Source organism: Megalobrama amblycephala, linkage group LG15 (genome assembly GCF_018812025.1).
Source record: "Megalobrama amblycephala isolate DHTTF-2021 linkage group LG15, ASM1881202v1, whole genome shotgun sequence".
Taxonomy (NCBI): Eukaryota; Metazoa; Chordata; class Actinopteri; order Cypriniformes; family Xenocyprididae; genus Megalobrama; species Megalobrama amblycephala.
This window is the reverse complement of record NC_063058.1, coordinates 10,930,328-10,944,843: the sequence shown is the minus strand read 5'-3', so window position 1 is coordinate 10,944,843 and position 14,516 is coordinate 10,930,328. Positions and strand designations below refer to the sequence as shown.

Sequence of the window (14,516 nt, the reverse complement as noted above, 5' to 3'; positions counted from 1 at the left end):
GCGTTTGTAGAGCATACGACTCCTTGTGCTTTTGGATCGTTCTCGTGGTGCTTTGATGTCATGTGCCGATCGCTATGCGAGAAGCCGATGCATCTCAAACGAGCCTGGTGTGTTTGTGTTTGGCGCTGCAGCGCTAGCTTTGCTGTGAAATATGAGACGTATACAGTGACGTAAGACCTGGCTCTGTGCTGCTCTCTAGCCTGTGGAAAGGCAAACTGGTTCTTAGAAGGCTCGTCAGTTGAACCAACTCCGAACTGGCACTAGCACTAGCTCTGAACTAGCACCCGGTTCGTGCTGGTGGAAAAGGGGTAAATGAGGATATGCATTTTCCCAAGGTGAAGAACCTTCTGTGGACATGTATTGAACTCAATCTTAACACTCTTGAGCCCCTGTGGGGGATTCTGTAGAGACGAGTTGAGCAACACTCCCTCATTTACTTACTTTTGTGACATACATTTTTTTTATTTATTTACTCTCAAATCTCACACGCATTGGCATATAACCACTGAAATATCTTATTTGGTCAATCATATTCAGACGTTTCCGTAAAATGATCATTAAACTTTTTAATTAACCTTATTTCTTGATATTAGCAATGGATTTGGAAAAAATTAACATTTTCCACTAGTTTTCAAGAGTCACTAACCCGTCCAATGGACTCAGCGATGGACTCCACCATGCCGCCCACCATCCCCCCCTCACTGGCTGCCTCGTTTAAGGTCACCATGATGTCATCAACTGCCTCCTTCATCAACTGGGCAGCTTCGGCTATGGCATCATGGGTGTGGGTCGCCTGCAAGAGAAAAAGTTAGTGGCTGATGGGTTAAAAAATGGCCAGTATAGACCCACTTCATAACTATACACGAAAAAACGTTGTTCTTTCCAACCAAGCTCTGTGAATGTGCCATTGGATGCAACAAGTTTGCAGATGTTTTCAGAACATGAACATGAAGCCCCCGTGCATTGTTAATTCCATGTGTCATACCTTAGGGTTTCCTCCGCCCTCTTTGGCAGCGTAGAGCATCTGTAGAGCAGATTCAAACAGGGTTTTGGTTTGATCCAGTATGTTCATCTGCTGCTGGTGGTCGGCATGTTTAGACGCCAGTCCCACTGACGCCACAATCACTGGCTCAAAGTAGCTCGCTAACTGAGTCACCTGGGGGAAAAAAAGACGTGTTAAGAATATCTGGCATGCAAACATACAGTTTCCTGTATATATTTCAGGGAAGAGTGATATATAGAGGGAACTGATGCAACTTCTTGATTTTTCAGTTATTTGTGTGATTGACAAGCCCACAAACACTTTAGACAGGAGGCATCAATATTGGTCCAAACAAACACAGCCGGACTTAATTAAACCAGGCTTAGCACACATTATTTTTTGTTTTTTTTCGATTGTTTTTTAGATACGCTGTCATACTGTGATCAATTCATGATGTTTATTCTTGAGATTCAAGTGGCACTATGTGATTTACACAAAAAGACATAATATATGGAAGTATGAAGACAGACGAGGTTGTTGATCCAGGAACATTTCGTACTTGTGTAAATCACATTAAGCCTTTGGGCAAAATCATGGGCTGCGTCTGAAAGCTTAAAAATGCTGCATTCCAAGGTAGGAAGGCATCAAGGCAGGTTCGAATCCAATGTTAGCTTCACTTCCTGTCTCCTGAGATCTGATCGATTTTTGATCGACTGAAAACGCTCACTTTGCTCGCTCCGCGCCAGTAGACGCGCACCATTACGAATGGCCGCGCGGCTGTGCGCATTTTACTTTCGCTTTCAAATTAGCGCCAATTCGGGATTCGGTAATTGCTTGAATGGTGGGTTCATTATTATTCTTAATGAAAAACACAACAACAAAACAGTACAATGACAAACTCGCTTAAATAGGTGCTTTTACATTTTGCTTTGAAACCAAATCTTCCGCTATCGTCTTGTCAGTCGAAAGTGAGGCGAAATGGGCAAAGTGAGGTGAAAACTGACTCCTGCTGCTGATCTGTGCTGCGACTCTTGTTCGGCTCATGATGAACTGAGCAGACGCGTTCAGTTTTTAATCGTAGTGTCTGTTCTCTAACTGAACTAAATGATTTTTATTACTATAAAAATTAAAACGACAGTGGAGGGCGGTGCCACCATGGGCAAGTGATGTAACAGACTATCGCAGCAAGCCTACTCAGAAGTCTGTTTCGTGAGGCAACTTCATGCATAAACACTGCCTGCAAAGTCATTGCCTGATAAGGCAGCGAGGCAACAAGTCAGCTGCCTATAGCTTTCCGACACAGCTGTGGATTCGCTGCAGTGGTAACATTATTTTGAGATCCATGTTTCTGTTACCTTGTGTCCGAGCTGAGCTGCTTCCCCTCGCGCTGCAGTGGAGATGGGGTCAATGAGGTGGCCGATCTCCTGCACAGCAGAGGTCAGCTGCTCCTGTAAAGCCTAATGGAGGCAGAGTTACATTAGCATTAGCTTAAACACTGATGATACTAGCACTAAAACATTTAAGGGGGGAAAAATATAGAAAATATCAATTTGCTGATTTGAAATGAAAACCTTCTTTGCTCAAAAGTTGTTAAGGTTACTACTGACCAGCACATTTACATAGTGATGCATATTCAGTTTTCCACAACTTGTGATGAACACAAATGTGAACTACACTGCCACATGGAAGACAGCCAATCATAATAGATGTTATTTACATACACTGCCCTCCAAAAGTTTGGAAACGCCCTAGAAAAGTGGGGTTTTGGACAATATTGGCATGAATCCTTTTTAATTTGTGATAATTTTGCACTGATAAGGGACAACACAAACTACGAAAACATATTTTATTATATAAACAGTTTATACATAGAATTTTTTTTTTCGATTCATCAAAATATCCACCATTAGCAGCTATCTGACCTAAACTGGGTTCTAATTGGTTCATTGTATTCTAAACTTAATTGGCAATCAGTTGAAGCTATTAAGGTGTGCTGACCCAAAAATCTTTTACAAACCTGGGCCAAGTTTAAACCAGTAACCAGACATCACAGCTGGCAAAGGGGCATGTCTGACTTTGACATGTATATATTGCCATTATTATGTAATCAAAATGAAAATTATTATTGCTGGTCTTCAATGATAATGTCAAGTTACTGTAATGTATTTGCACCAAAAAATGATAAGGATTTATGCTGATATCGTCCAAAACCACACTTTGCCAGGGGTGTTTCCAAACTTTTGGAGGGCAGTGTATTCTTAAAAGGTACTGTATCAACATTTTAAATTCTTAAAGGTACAGTAACAAAAAAGAAAAAAAAAAGGGTAAAAATGCTCATGAAAACTATAGTGATATTACAATTCCAAATGGAACAAATTTGCCCCCCTTTTATTATAATAATAACAATATCACCAGCAAACTTTTGATTGCAACAGCAAACAGCAAACTAAAATATACATTTATTTATCCCAAAAGGCAATTTGCTGCAAATCTAAACAGGGTTGTTATTGCTAAATAAAGCTAAAACTGTTAAAAATAGCTATTTTTTTAATTGAAATAAAGCTGAAATAAATAAAATATATTATATGAAAAATGAAAAAAAATCAAAAAATGAAAATTAGAACTGAAATAAAATAAATAGTTGAAGAACTAAAATGAATAGAAAACTGAATAGAAAAATAAAAACATAATAAAAAAACAAACTAATAAAATGACAAAAGCATATATATATATATATATATATATATATATATATATATATATATATATATATATATATTTATTTTTGTCATTTTATTTATATATTTTCTATATTTTCTATTTTTTTAGTAACTGATAATATGTATATATGTGTGTATATATATATATATATATATATATATATATATATATTTTATCAGTTACAAAAATTTAAAATAAATCAAAAATATAAAAATAAAGGCTAATTCAAAATATTAATACTACAAAAGTATATAAATAACAAAATAACACTGGAGTGGATATATTTAATAATAATAATTAATTTTATTTTATTCAATCAAAAATGTAAGTAAGGAACATTTAAAATTGTTTATGTAATTCATGTTTTAAAATATAGTTCGGTATAACAATAAAATAATACTTAAAATTTTAGAAGGGGGGCAGAAATCTTAAAATTCAGCCAAAAGTTCATTGGCTTCTCCATTGTGAGAACCATCTAGTGGCATTTTTAACTCAGTGTTTTTTTTTTTTTTTTTAATGGATAAAAAATTTATAAAAATACAATTTGAATTTTCCATTTAAATTTATTTATAAAAAGTAAACATTATTAATTTTACACATTTTACTATACGTTTATACAACATGAAACAGATTTAAATGTCTACTATTTATTTACACATTTAATTGTAAATAAATACACTGATAATTCATTTAATTTTTATTCACTCCACAGATTCATAATGCTTGGCTTCACAATACACAAGCTGCTGTAGACATAATAGAAAATAACACTGTACCAGAGCAACATTAATGAAACACAATGTTACTATATAGTGACGTATAGCAGGTATTAGACATTTTATTCGTTTACCTCGAGGGAGATGTCGTCTCTGCGGGGCAGACTCTGACCTACGGCGGCGAGGGACACCTGCTCAATGTCCCTGATGCTCTTGTTGATGCTGTCGATGGACTGGTCACACTCCCGCTGCCCAGGGGCCTTGTCCCTATGACAACAGAGGATACAAGGTTGCTATGGGGTATTTTTCAGAGTAATTAAATTAGGTTTCTCAACTAAACCCGGATATTGTACATTACGGCATCATAAAACAGGAGAGTCAGCGCAGACGTGGGTGTTTTTGCTCTCTCTCTCTCTCTCTCACACACACACACACAGGGCTGGCTGAGCTCCAGCTCTGATTGGTTGATCTGGGAGGACAGTATGTGGAGGGCAGCCAGGTGGGCAGCGAGCCCAGCCGCTGTTCCTGCTACTGCTGAGAGTGTTACAGTCGAGCCCTTCACAGTCGCTGATCTCAGCTCAGATCTGTACGCACTCGCAGCAGAAGAGTGGATGAGTGTCTGATCTGAGTTCAGTCTCCTCATGCTACATCAATCACCCGGGACGCTCTCAGTGGAGAGAGAAACCCAGTAAGAGTCACTTACCACAAAATACAACTCAGCGACATCGGACACAGTCTATTATCCAGCTAGTATTTTATAGAAAATCCTTCAAAACCATTATTGAGGGGAAAAAACTGGCTTCTAGAAAAAGAAAATTCTTGATGTTCTCAAAAAAAAAAAAAAAAAAAAAAAAATAAATCATATTTGTGTTAATTTTTAGGGATTCCAATCAAACTTATTTGACATAAAACTCTTTTGCAACATTGTCATTAGACGAAAAAAGAAATCTTATTGATATTTATAAATTTGATATAAATATAATTTATAATAAATATATATAATTTATAATAAATATAACACAAGTGTTAATTAATGTGACTGTTTTGTGTATTTATACATTATTTGATTTCCTTAATTGTTATTTAATTATTTTTCAATTTAATATATCATACAATTATTCTATATTGTTTTTTTTTAGCTTATAACACACTCTCTGGTTTTTCATTTGATTGGTTGTTGGTAATATTACTTCCCCCTGGAGCTGTAATGAGGGGAATAGACTCATGTGTGAGGGAAGATTTGAGAAGAGAAGGAGAGTGCATGTGTGGACTGAACAGCTGCTACTGTTAATAACTTTTGCTCTTGAGTTATTTAATCAAGTGATTTGAATTATACCTCATCTTTTGCCCGTATTATTATTATTTAACACCTGATGGAGACTGAGGCCACTGCAAGCTTTTCAGATTCGACAAAACCAGTCACAAGCATCTTTCTCAACTGCTGAATCAGTTCTTAATTTGAGTGATACAGACCTGATGGACGTAATGAGGCTCTTGATGGAGTCCGACACGGTCCGGGAATGGCCTGCCAAGATAGACCAGGTGGGTGGATCTTTGGGATTAATGATAAGTGAGCGGGCGGTCTCTAATAAGTGGGTGGAGCTGTCCAGCATTGAACGAGCCGAGCGAAGGATTGGTTCCTGGGCAGCTGAACCCTGCGATTGGAAAGAATTACAATTCAGTTTACAGTGTTATTTAATTAATTTGTTTTTAAAATCCCATAAAAAATGTGTGTTACATATATAAAGCGAAAATATCAACCAAAATTGTACAAATATAATATAAACTGAATGAATAAACATTTTTGAACAAAATGTTTGAATGAATGATTCTGACTCATTCATAATGAGTCAGTTCTGTTAACTGAATGAATCAGTGTTTTTTAAAGGTGCCCTAGAATCAAAAATGTAATTTATCTTGGCATAGTTGAATAACAAGAGTTCAGTACATGGAAATGACATACAGTGAGTCTCAAACTCCATTGTTTCCTCCTTCTTATATAAATCTCATTTGTTTAAAAGACCTCCGAAAAACAGGCAAATCTCAACATAACACCGACTGTTACGTAACAGTCGGGATCATTAATATGTACGCCCCCAATATTTGCATATGCCAGCTCATGTTCAAGGCATTACACAAGGGCAGCCAGTGTTAACGTCTAGATCTGTGCACAGCTGAATCATCAGACTAGGTAAGCGAACAAGGACAATAGCGAAAAATGGCAGATGGAGGGATAATAACTGACATGATCCAGTTATTTTTAGTGATGTTTGTAAATTGTCTTTCTAAATGTTAGCATGTTGCTAATGTACTGTTAAATGTGGTTAAACGGAGACAAGAGAGCCGTCGCTATTTTCATTTTTAAACACTTGCAGTCTGCATAATTCATAAACACAACTTCATTCTTTATAAATCTCTCCAACAGTGTGTAATGTTAGCTTTAGCCACGGAGCACCATCAAATTGATTCAGAATCAAATGTAAACATTCAAATAAATACTATACTCACATGATCCAATGCATGCATGCAGTATGCATGACGAACATCTTGTAAAGATCCATTTGAGGGTTATATTAGCTATGTGAACTTTGTAAATGCACTGTATTATAGTTGAGAGCTAGTGGGGCAGGGAGCGTGTGATTTAAAGGGGCCGCAGCCTGAATCGGTGCATAGTTAATGATGCCACAAAATAGGCATTTAAAAAAATTAATTTAAAAAAATCTATGGGGTATTTTGAGCTGAAACTTCACAGACACATTCAGGGGACACCTTAGACTTATATTACATCTTGTAAAAACTGGTTCTAGGGCACCTTTAACTAATCGGTTGAGTAAATTATTCAATGACTCACTCATAAAGACAGTCACTTGTTTTATTCCCGGATGACTCAGTGTTTTTTAACTAATCGGTTAAGTAAATTATTCAATGACTCCCTCATAAGGACAGTCACTTGTTTTGTTCCTGAATGTTCCTGAACCAATAGGGATATGAAAGAAATACAATTCAATTTACAATGTTATTTATTAATTATTTTTTTTAAATTTCATAAAAAAAAATATGTGTACCATACATAAATGGAAAATATCAAAATTTTGCAAATATAATATTCTTTTAATTTATTCATAACATTTAAATATATATATTTTTTTCTTATATCACCCATCCCTTTAAAGAACATAAAACATGAAATTATTACCAATTAACAAGATGTTAAAAACATCAGTTGTAAGAGCAGAATCAAACTCCCACCTACCCCAGAAATGGACTGAGGTGATTAAATTGTCAAGGACTTGTGTTTGAAAAACACTGCAAAACTCCCATCCACACTCACTGACCTTTTAGACTTCCTGTGAGTCTAGTGTCAAACAGTCAGTGAACGGAGAGAAACCACTTGGTTTTGGCACAACATTACAGGCAATATTTCAAAGACAGAGGAGTCACCTAGTTCTTCATGTAGGTACATTTTACCATACTTCATACACAAAGAAATATAGTACAAGTGAAGTAAAAAATCCACCATGTGTGTTAATGGTGAACATGCACTTGCATAATTACACACTTATTCACATATAGTTGTGAGCACCTCCAACAGACCTCTGTTGTCGTAACTTAAGCTGCATTTATAGTTCATTATAACTAGATTTTTTTAATTTTAGACACAATATTGAGAGTTATTTTTGTTTTGCTAGTGAAAATGAAAAAAACAAAACAAAACAAATAAAACAACAACAATTGTTGCATGTCTCTCAGCCACCCACAGTAGTGGTGTTTCTATCCTGAATGAATAAACATTTCTGAATAAAATGTTTGAGTGAATTATTCTGTGACTCATTCATTAAGACAGTCACTTGTCTCGTTCCTGAATGAATCAGTGTTTTTGAACTAATCGGTTGAGTAAATTATTCAATGACTCACTCAAAGACAGTCACTTGTTTTATTCCTGAATTAATTAGAGTTTTTGAACAAATCTGTTGTACTAATAATTCAATGGCTCACTCACAATGACAATCACTTGTTTTGTTCCTTAATGAATGTTTTTGAAAAAAAAAAAAATCGGTTAAGTGAATGACTAAATGACTCAAAAAGATAGTCGCTTGTTTCATTAATGAATGAATCAGTATTTTTGAACATATTGTCTAAGTAAACAATTCAATGACTCCCTTATTCAGACAGTCACTTGTCTTATTCACAAATGAATCGGTGTTTTGAACTAATCGGTTGAATTAATTATTCAATGACTCACTCATAAAGAAAGTCACTTGTTTTGTTCATTAATTAAGTTTTTTGAACAAGTCATTGAGAAAACGATTCGATGAGTCAATCATAAAAAATGTCACTTGATTTGTTCCTGAATGAATCAGTGCTTTTGAACAAATAAGTTGAATGAATGATTCAATGACTTGCTCAAAAAGACATTCACTTGTTTCATTGATGAATGAATCAGTGTTTTTGAACAAATTGGTAGAATAAAGTATTCAATTCAAACAGTGACTTCATTAATGAATTAGTGTTTGTGAACAATTTGGTTCTAACCTGCAGAAAGAGTCACTGAAAAGTGTCCACCACAAATGCACAGTCTGTCAGTCTGTCTGGAATGAACAAAACCAGACAAACCCTAACCCTTTAGATTTGTCTGTCCTCCTGCATTTGGTTTAAGAGTCAAAATTTGGCACAAAAAAGTCTGTGAAATGAGTACCCAGGCACGCACACTCACACACACAATAAATAATACATGAAATATTGTGGTATCCAATATTTCATCACCTCATGGCTTATCTGTGCAGGAATGCTGGCAAACTCAGGGTTGGAGGCAAAGGTGGAGAGATTATCCACAGCTTCTATCAGCGGGGTCGTGGCCACTCGGCACCTCTCACGGTTCTCATCTGAGAAATCCCCGTCTAAGGCCTGAGAAACAATGCAGAGACAAATCACATCTGCTAAAACACTTTAACCCATACACATAAATAAATCTTTATTGATAGTTTTAAGTGTGCAAATGGTGCAGAAAACAACCAATTCTCAATTACTCTGGTACCAAATGATCTTCTGGTAATTAATTGCAGGCCGTACCTTTATAGTTTTCACAAGGTTAGCTGTTGTATTGGCGACTTCTTTGGCTGACTGTACAAAATGTCTCCGGGCTACAGGATTGGCTGTTTTGGAAGACGCCAGACGACAGGCATTGCAAAGGGCAGAGGTGTGCTTTGCAACAATGGTAGCTGCTGATAGAACCTACAAAAACAAAAACAGATGAGAATGCAAGCCCAAATCAAACAAACAAAAATACTCAATACTAAAGAGCCAAACAGTCACCTGGGAGGGGCTGCTGGCCGGGTCCACCAGATTCTGGCAGGCCATCTGAATCGCCTGATTGGCTCTGGCAAACTGGATGGGATCGACCAATCCCTGATGACCTGACTGGCTGTTGGGGTCTGAGACGCCTACCAAATAGGAGGCCTGAAGAAAAATAAAGAAAGGCACAAAGAGTGTATTGAGTTTTTATGCATTTACATTTATTTAATATTATTATATTTATTAATAAATATTATATTCTAAATTTACCTTATAGTGCAAGATTCAATTGTGTACTGTAAATATTTTTTTTTTTAAATATTTGTTTTTATAATTGTACATTAAAATAAAAAATCCACCAATACCACCGTAGCGTTTTATTTTCTTTTTTGAACTATTATTTAAATTATTTTATATATATATATATATATATATATATATATATATATATATATATATATATATATTATACATTTCCCTTATTGTGCAAGATTAATTATTTTATTAATTATCTGTTTTCATAATCTTAGCATAAAAAAAAAATTCCACCTCCAAAACAAGCTTCTCTGCTGACACAACTAATGTAGCGTGAACTGCAAAAATAATATTAATCAGTAGCACCGTAGCTTAATTTTCAGTTTCTTTTGTATCTATTATTTTCTTATTTATCTTTTATTTAGATGTAAAATATTATTATAATATATTATATTATATTATAAATTTCCCTTCGTGTACAACACATTATTATTTTTAAATGTTAGTTTTTATAATCTACATCAAAATGTAACTTTATTTTCCACTTTTGAAACAACTTTGCTGATAAAATCAATGCAGTGTGGACAGCAAAAAAACATACCAATAGCACCACATCTTTCTTTTCAAGATCCTGATGGATAAAATCAAGCCCACCCTACATTGTTTCCCACTGAATATTCAGTTTCACTCAGAAATGTCACTTTACAGAAGCTAAATGTGTTGCAAATGTCTTTTCATGTTGTCGATAACATCAAATGATTGATAAAGCTTAACTATTGAATTTGTAATAACATTTCTAAAGCTGCAAGTGCATTTTGGGAGCAGTATCAGACACTACCAGGTCAAAAGCTCACCTGTCCCGCCGCCTCGGTCAACCCACACAGCGCTTTGGATGCCACTCCCACGCAATCCCCGAATGCTGGCACGTTTCCCGTCTTACAGTGCTGTGAGATTCCAGCCATGGACTCCCCGAGAACCTGTTCATTCAGATGGAGAGATGTGTTAACATTTGGAATGAATAAGATCTTTAGAGAATTTTGGAATGTTGTGATGGATTCTTTACCTTGGAATTCTCCATAACGCTCTCAATGCAGTCAAAATAAGAAAGATCACTGACTGGCTCATTGGGATTGTCCAACATTCCTCGTACAGCCTGTATGTACGTGGGAGAGAGAGAGAGAGAGAGAGAGAGAGAGAGAGAGAGAGAGAGAGAAAGGAAAACAACCCAATTTCAAAATTGATTATTGGAGACACATAGGATTTGATATAAATTCTGATTGTTCACAGACCCCAAATGTCATTATTGGCTGTATTTTAATACGCAATTGACCTGTGGCCAACAGATTTGAACGTTTCACAGAGGCATCACACAAACGGCTGTTTTTAATCTTTGACAAAAAAGGCCAAATATGATCTAATGTTGATTATATACGAATAAGACCACCATAGAAGATCTAACAGCCCCCCCATCTCATCGCACACAGCTCATACTGGCTGATTTTGAAAGTATATGCAATATTTTATATATATATATATAGTATCTCACAGAAGTGAGTACACCCCTCACATCTTTTCATGTGACAACACTGAAGAAATGACACTTTGCTACAATGTAAAGTAGTGAGTGTACAGCTTGTATAACAGTGTAAATTTGCTGTCCCCTCAAAATAACTCAACACACAGCCATTAATGTCTAAACCGCTGGCCACAAAAGTAAGTACACCCCTAAGTGATAATGTCCAAATTGGGCACAATTAGCCATTTTCTCCCCCTGGTGTCATGTGACTTGTTAGTGTTACAAGGTCTCAGGTGTGTTAAATTTGGTGTTATCACTCTCACTCTCTCATACTGGTCACTGGAAGTTCAACATGGCACCTCATGGCAAAGAACTCTCTGAGGATCTAAAAAAAAGAATTGTTGCTCTACATAAAGATGGCGTAGGCTATAAGAAGATTGCCAAGACCCTGAAACTGAGCTGCAGCATGGTGGCCAAGACCATACAGCGGTTTAACAGGACAGGTTCCACTCAGAACAGGCCTCGCCATGGTCGACCAAAGAAGTTGAGTGCACATGCTCAGCGTCATATCCAGAGGTTGTGTTTGGGAAATAGACTTATGAGTGCTGCCAGGATTGCTGCAGAGGTTGAAGGGGTGGGGGGTCAGCCTGTCAGTGCTCAGACCATACGCCGCACACTGCATCAAATTGGTCTGCATGGCTGTCGTCCCAGAAGGAAGCCTCTTCTAAAGATGATGCACAAGAAAGCCTGCAAACAGTTTGCTGAAGACAAGCAGACTAAGGACATGGATTACTGGAACCATGTCCTGTTGTCTGATGAGACCAAGATAAACTTATTTGGTTCAGATGGTGTCAAGCGTGTGGCGGCAACCAGGTGAGGAGTACAAAGACAAGTGTGTCTTGCCTACAGTCAAGCATGGTGGTGGGAGTGTCATGGTCTGGGGCTGCATGAGTGCTGCCGGCACTGGGGAGCTACAGTTCATTGAGGGAACCATGAATGAGCAGAGCATGATCCCCTCCCTTTGGAGACTGGGCCACAGGGCAATATTCCAACATGATAACGACCCCAAATACACCTCCAAGATGACCACTGCATTGCTAAAGAAGCTGAGGGTAAAGGTGATGGTCTGGCCAAGCATGTCTCCAGACCTAAACCCTATTGAGCATCTGTGGGGCATCCTCAAACAGAAGGTGGAGGAGCGCAAGGTCTCTAACATCCACCAGCTCTGTGATGTCGTCATGGAGGAGTGGAAGAGGACTCCAGTGGAAACCTGTGAAGCTCTGGTGAACTCCATGCCCAAGAGGGTTAAGGCAGTGCTGGAAAATAATGGTGGCCCTACAAAATATTGACACTTTGGGCCCAATTTGGACATTTTCACTTAGGGTGTACTCACTTTTGTGGCCAGCGGTTTAGACATTAATGGCTGTGTGTTGAGTTATTTTGAGGGGACAGCAAATTTACACAAGCTGTACACTCACTACTTTACATTGTAGCAAAGTGTCATTTCTTCAGTGTTGTCACATGAAAAGATATAATAAAATATTTACAAAAATGTGAGGGGTGTACACACTTCTGTGAGATACTGTATATATACATACACATACACTGTGTATATATATACATACACTGTGTGTGTATATATATATATATATATATATATATATATATATATATATATATATGTGTATTGATAATATTATCATGATAATGTACTTCTATAAAAGTAAAGAATGATAGATATATATATATATATATATATATATATATATATATATATATATATATATATATATATACACTGTATATATATATATATATATATATATATATATATATATATATATATATATATATCATTCTTTACTTTTATAGAAGTACATTATCATGATAATATTATCAATACACATCTCAAATATAAAATTTATATTGATAGATTGTTTTGAAGTGACTGTTTGTTCAAGTACCTCGAGTTCTCGTAGAGCATTATCACACTCTTTTTGTCCTGGTGCCTGCTGGGTACACAGTGTGATGAGTTGATTAATGCTTTCTGTAACCGCTCTGAAACACAAAACAGCAGAAAATCACACACAGTCAGAATGACACAAAAAGCCCTTTTAAAGAATTTGCATGTTTCGAATCTCTATTTTTCAGACTCATGGAGCTATCAGCCCCTTCTAAATATAGAAAGGAGGCACTAACATTGATGTCTTACAAATTAATCAGAATCATGACAAAATGTTTTGTTACACTCATATGAGCCTAGATGTGAGTGTATGTGTGTGTGTGTGTTTGTGTGTCAGTTTCCTCTGTCCCTCATTAAGGAAGCAGAAATCAATCTAGCCCAAAACCCTCAGGAGCTGCTGCCTTCCTGCGGTACCTGAGAGGATTCTGCAGCACACTCAACTCTCTCTCTCTCTCTCTCACACACACACACACACACACACACACACACACACACAATTGTTTTTCATCATGATAGGTACTTTCCACTGACTTCTATTGTTTTTATATTGAGCTATATATAACATTTTCTATCCCTTAATCATACTCATAAACCAAACTTAAACCCAAAACCATTCTCCATTTTTAGGTTTTTTATTATGACGTTATGTATTACATCTTTTACACCGTATTTCTGTGTGGAGGCAGTTGGAACACACAAACTTGACACACACACACTAACAAAAACATTCACATACAAGCAAATCCACTCACATGCTAAAAAACAAAACACATTTAAACAAATCAACAAACATACTAGCAAAACACACACACACTCAAACAAAAAAAACACCCATACGTTAACAAACATAACTCAAACACTACAAAAAATATGTGCACATGAATAAACACAAACATACACGATAAAAAGCAACATTAAGAAACACAAAACATACAATAACAAACAAATCTCACACACACTAACAAACATACTCGCACAATATCAAACAAAACTCAAGCACTAACAAGCAAAACTCACACACGTTAACAAACATACCTCGCACAATAACAAACAATACCCACCACACTAACA

General features: G+C 36.3%; 1 protein-coding gene across 2 annotated transcripts in view; it reads right to left on the bottom strand.

The window, feature by feature from the left end:
- Positions 1 to 14,516, bottom strand: part of tln2b (talin 2b) — a 193,318-nt gene that overhangs the window by 31,593 nt on the left and 147,209 nt on the right. For both annotated transcript variants that reach the window (XM_048157655.1, XM_048157656.1), the window contains exons 31-41: positions 13,447 to 13,540; positions 11,030 to 11,119; positions 10,821 to 10,943; positions 9,733 to 9,876; positions 9,490 to 9,651; positions 9,184 to 9,324; positions 5,893 to 6,074; positions 4,554 to 4,686; positions 2,338 to 2,439; positions 986 to 1,156; positions 647 to 793 (exon numbers count right to left, since the gene is read on the bottom strand). In XM_048157655.1, the coding sequence (XP_048013612.1) occupies positions 647 to 793; positions 986 to 1,156; positions 2,338 to 2,439; positions 4,554 to 4,686; positions 5,893 to 6,074; positions 9,184 to 9,324; positions 9,490 to 9,651; positions 9,733 to 9,876; positions 10,821 to 10,943; positions 11,030 to 11,119; positions 13,447 to 13,540 (1,489 nt within the window). The remainder of the gene's footprint in view (positions 1 to 646; positions 794 to 985; positions 1,157 to 2,337; positions 2,440 to 4,553; positions 4,687 to 5,892; positions 6,075 to 9,183; positions 9,325 to 9,489; positions 9,652 to 9,732; positions 9,877 to 10,820; positions 10,944 to 11,029; positions 11,120 to 13,446; positions 13,541 to 14,516) is intronic.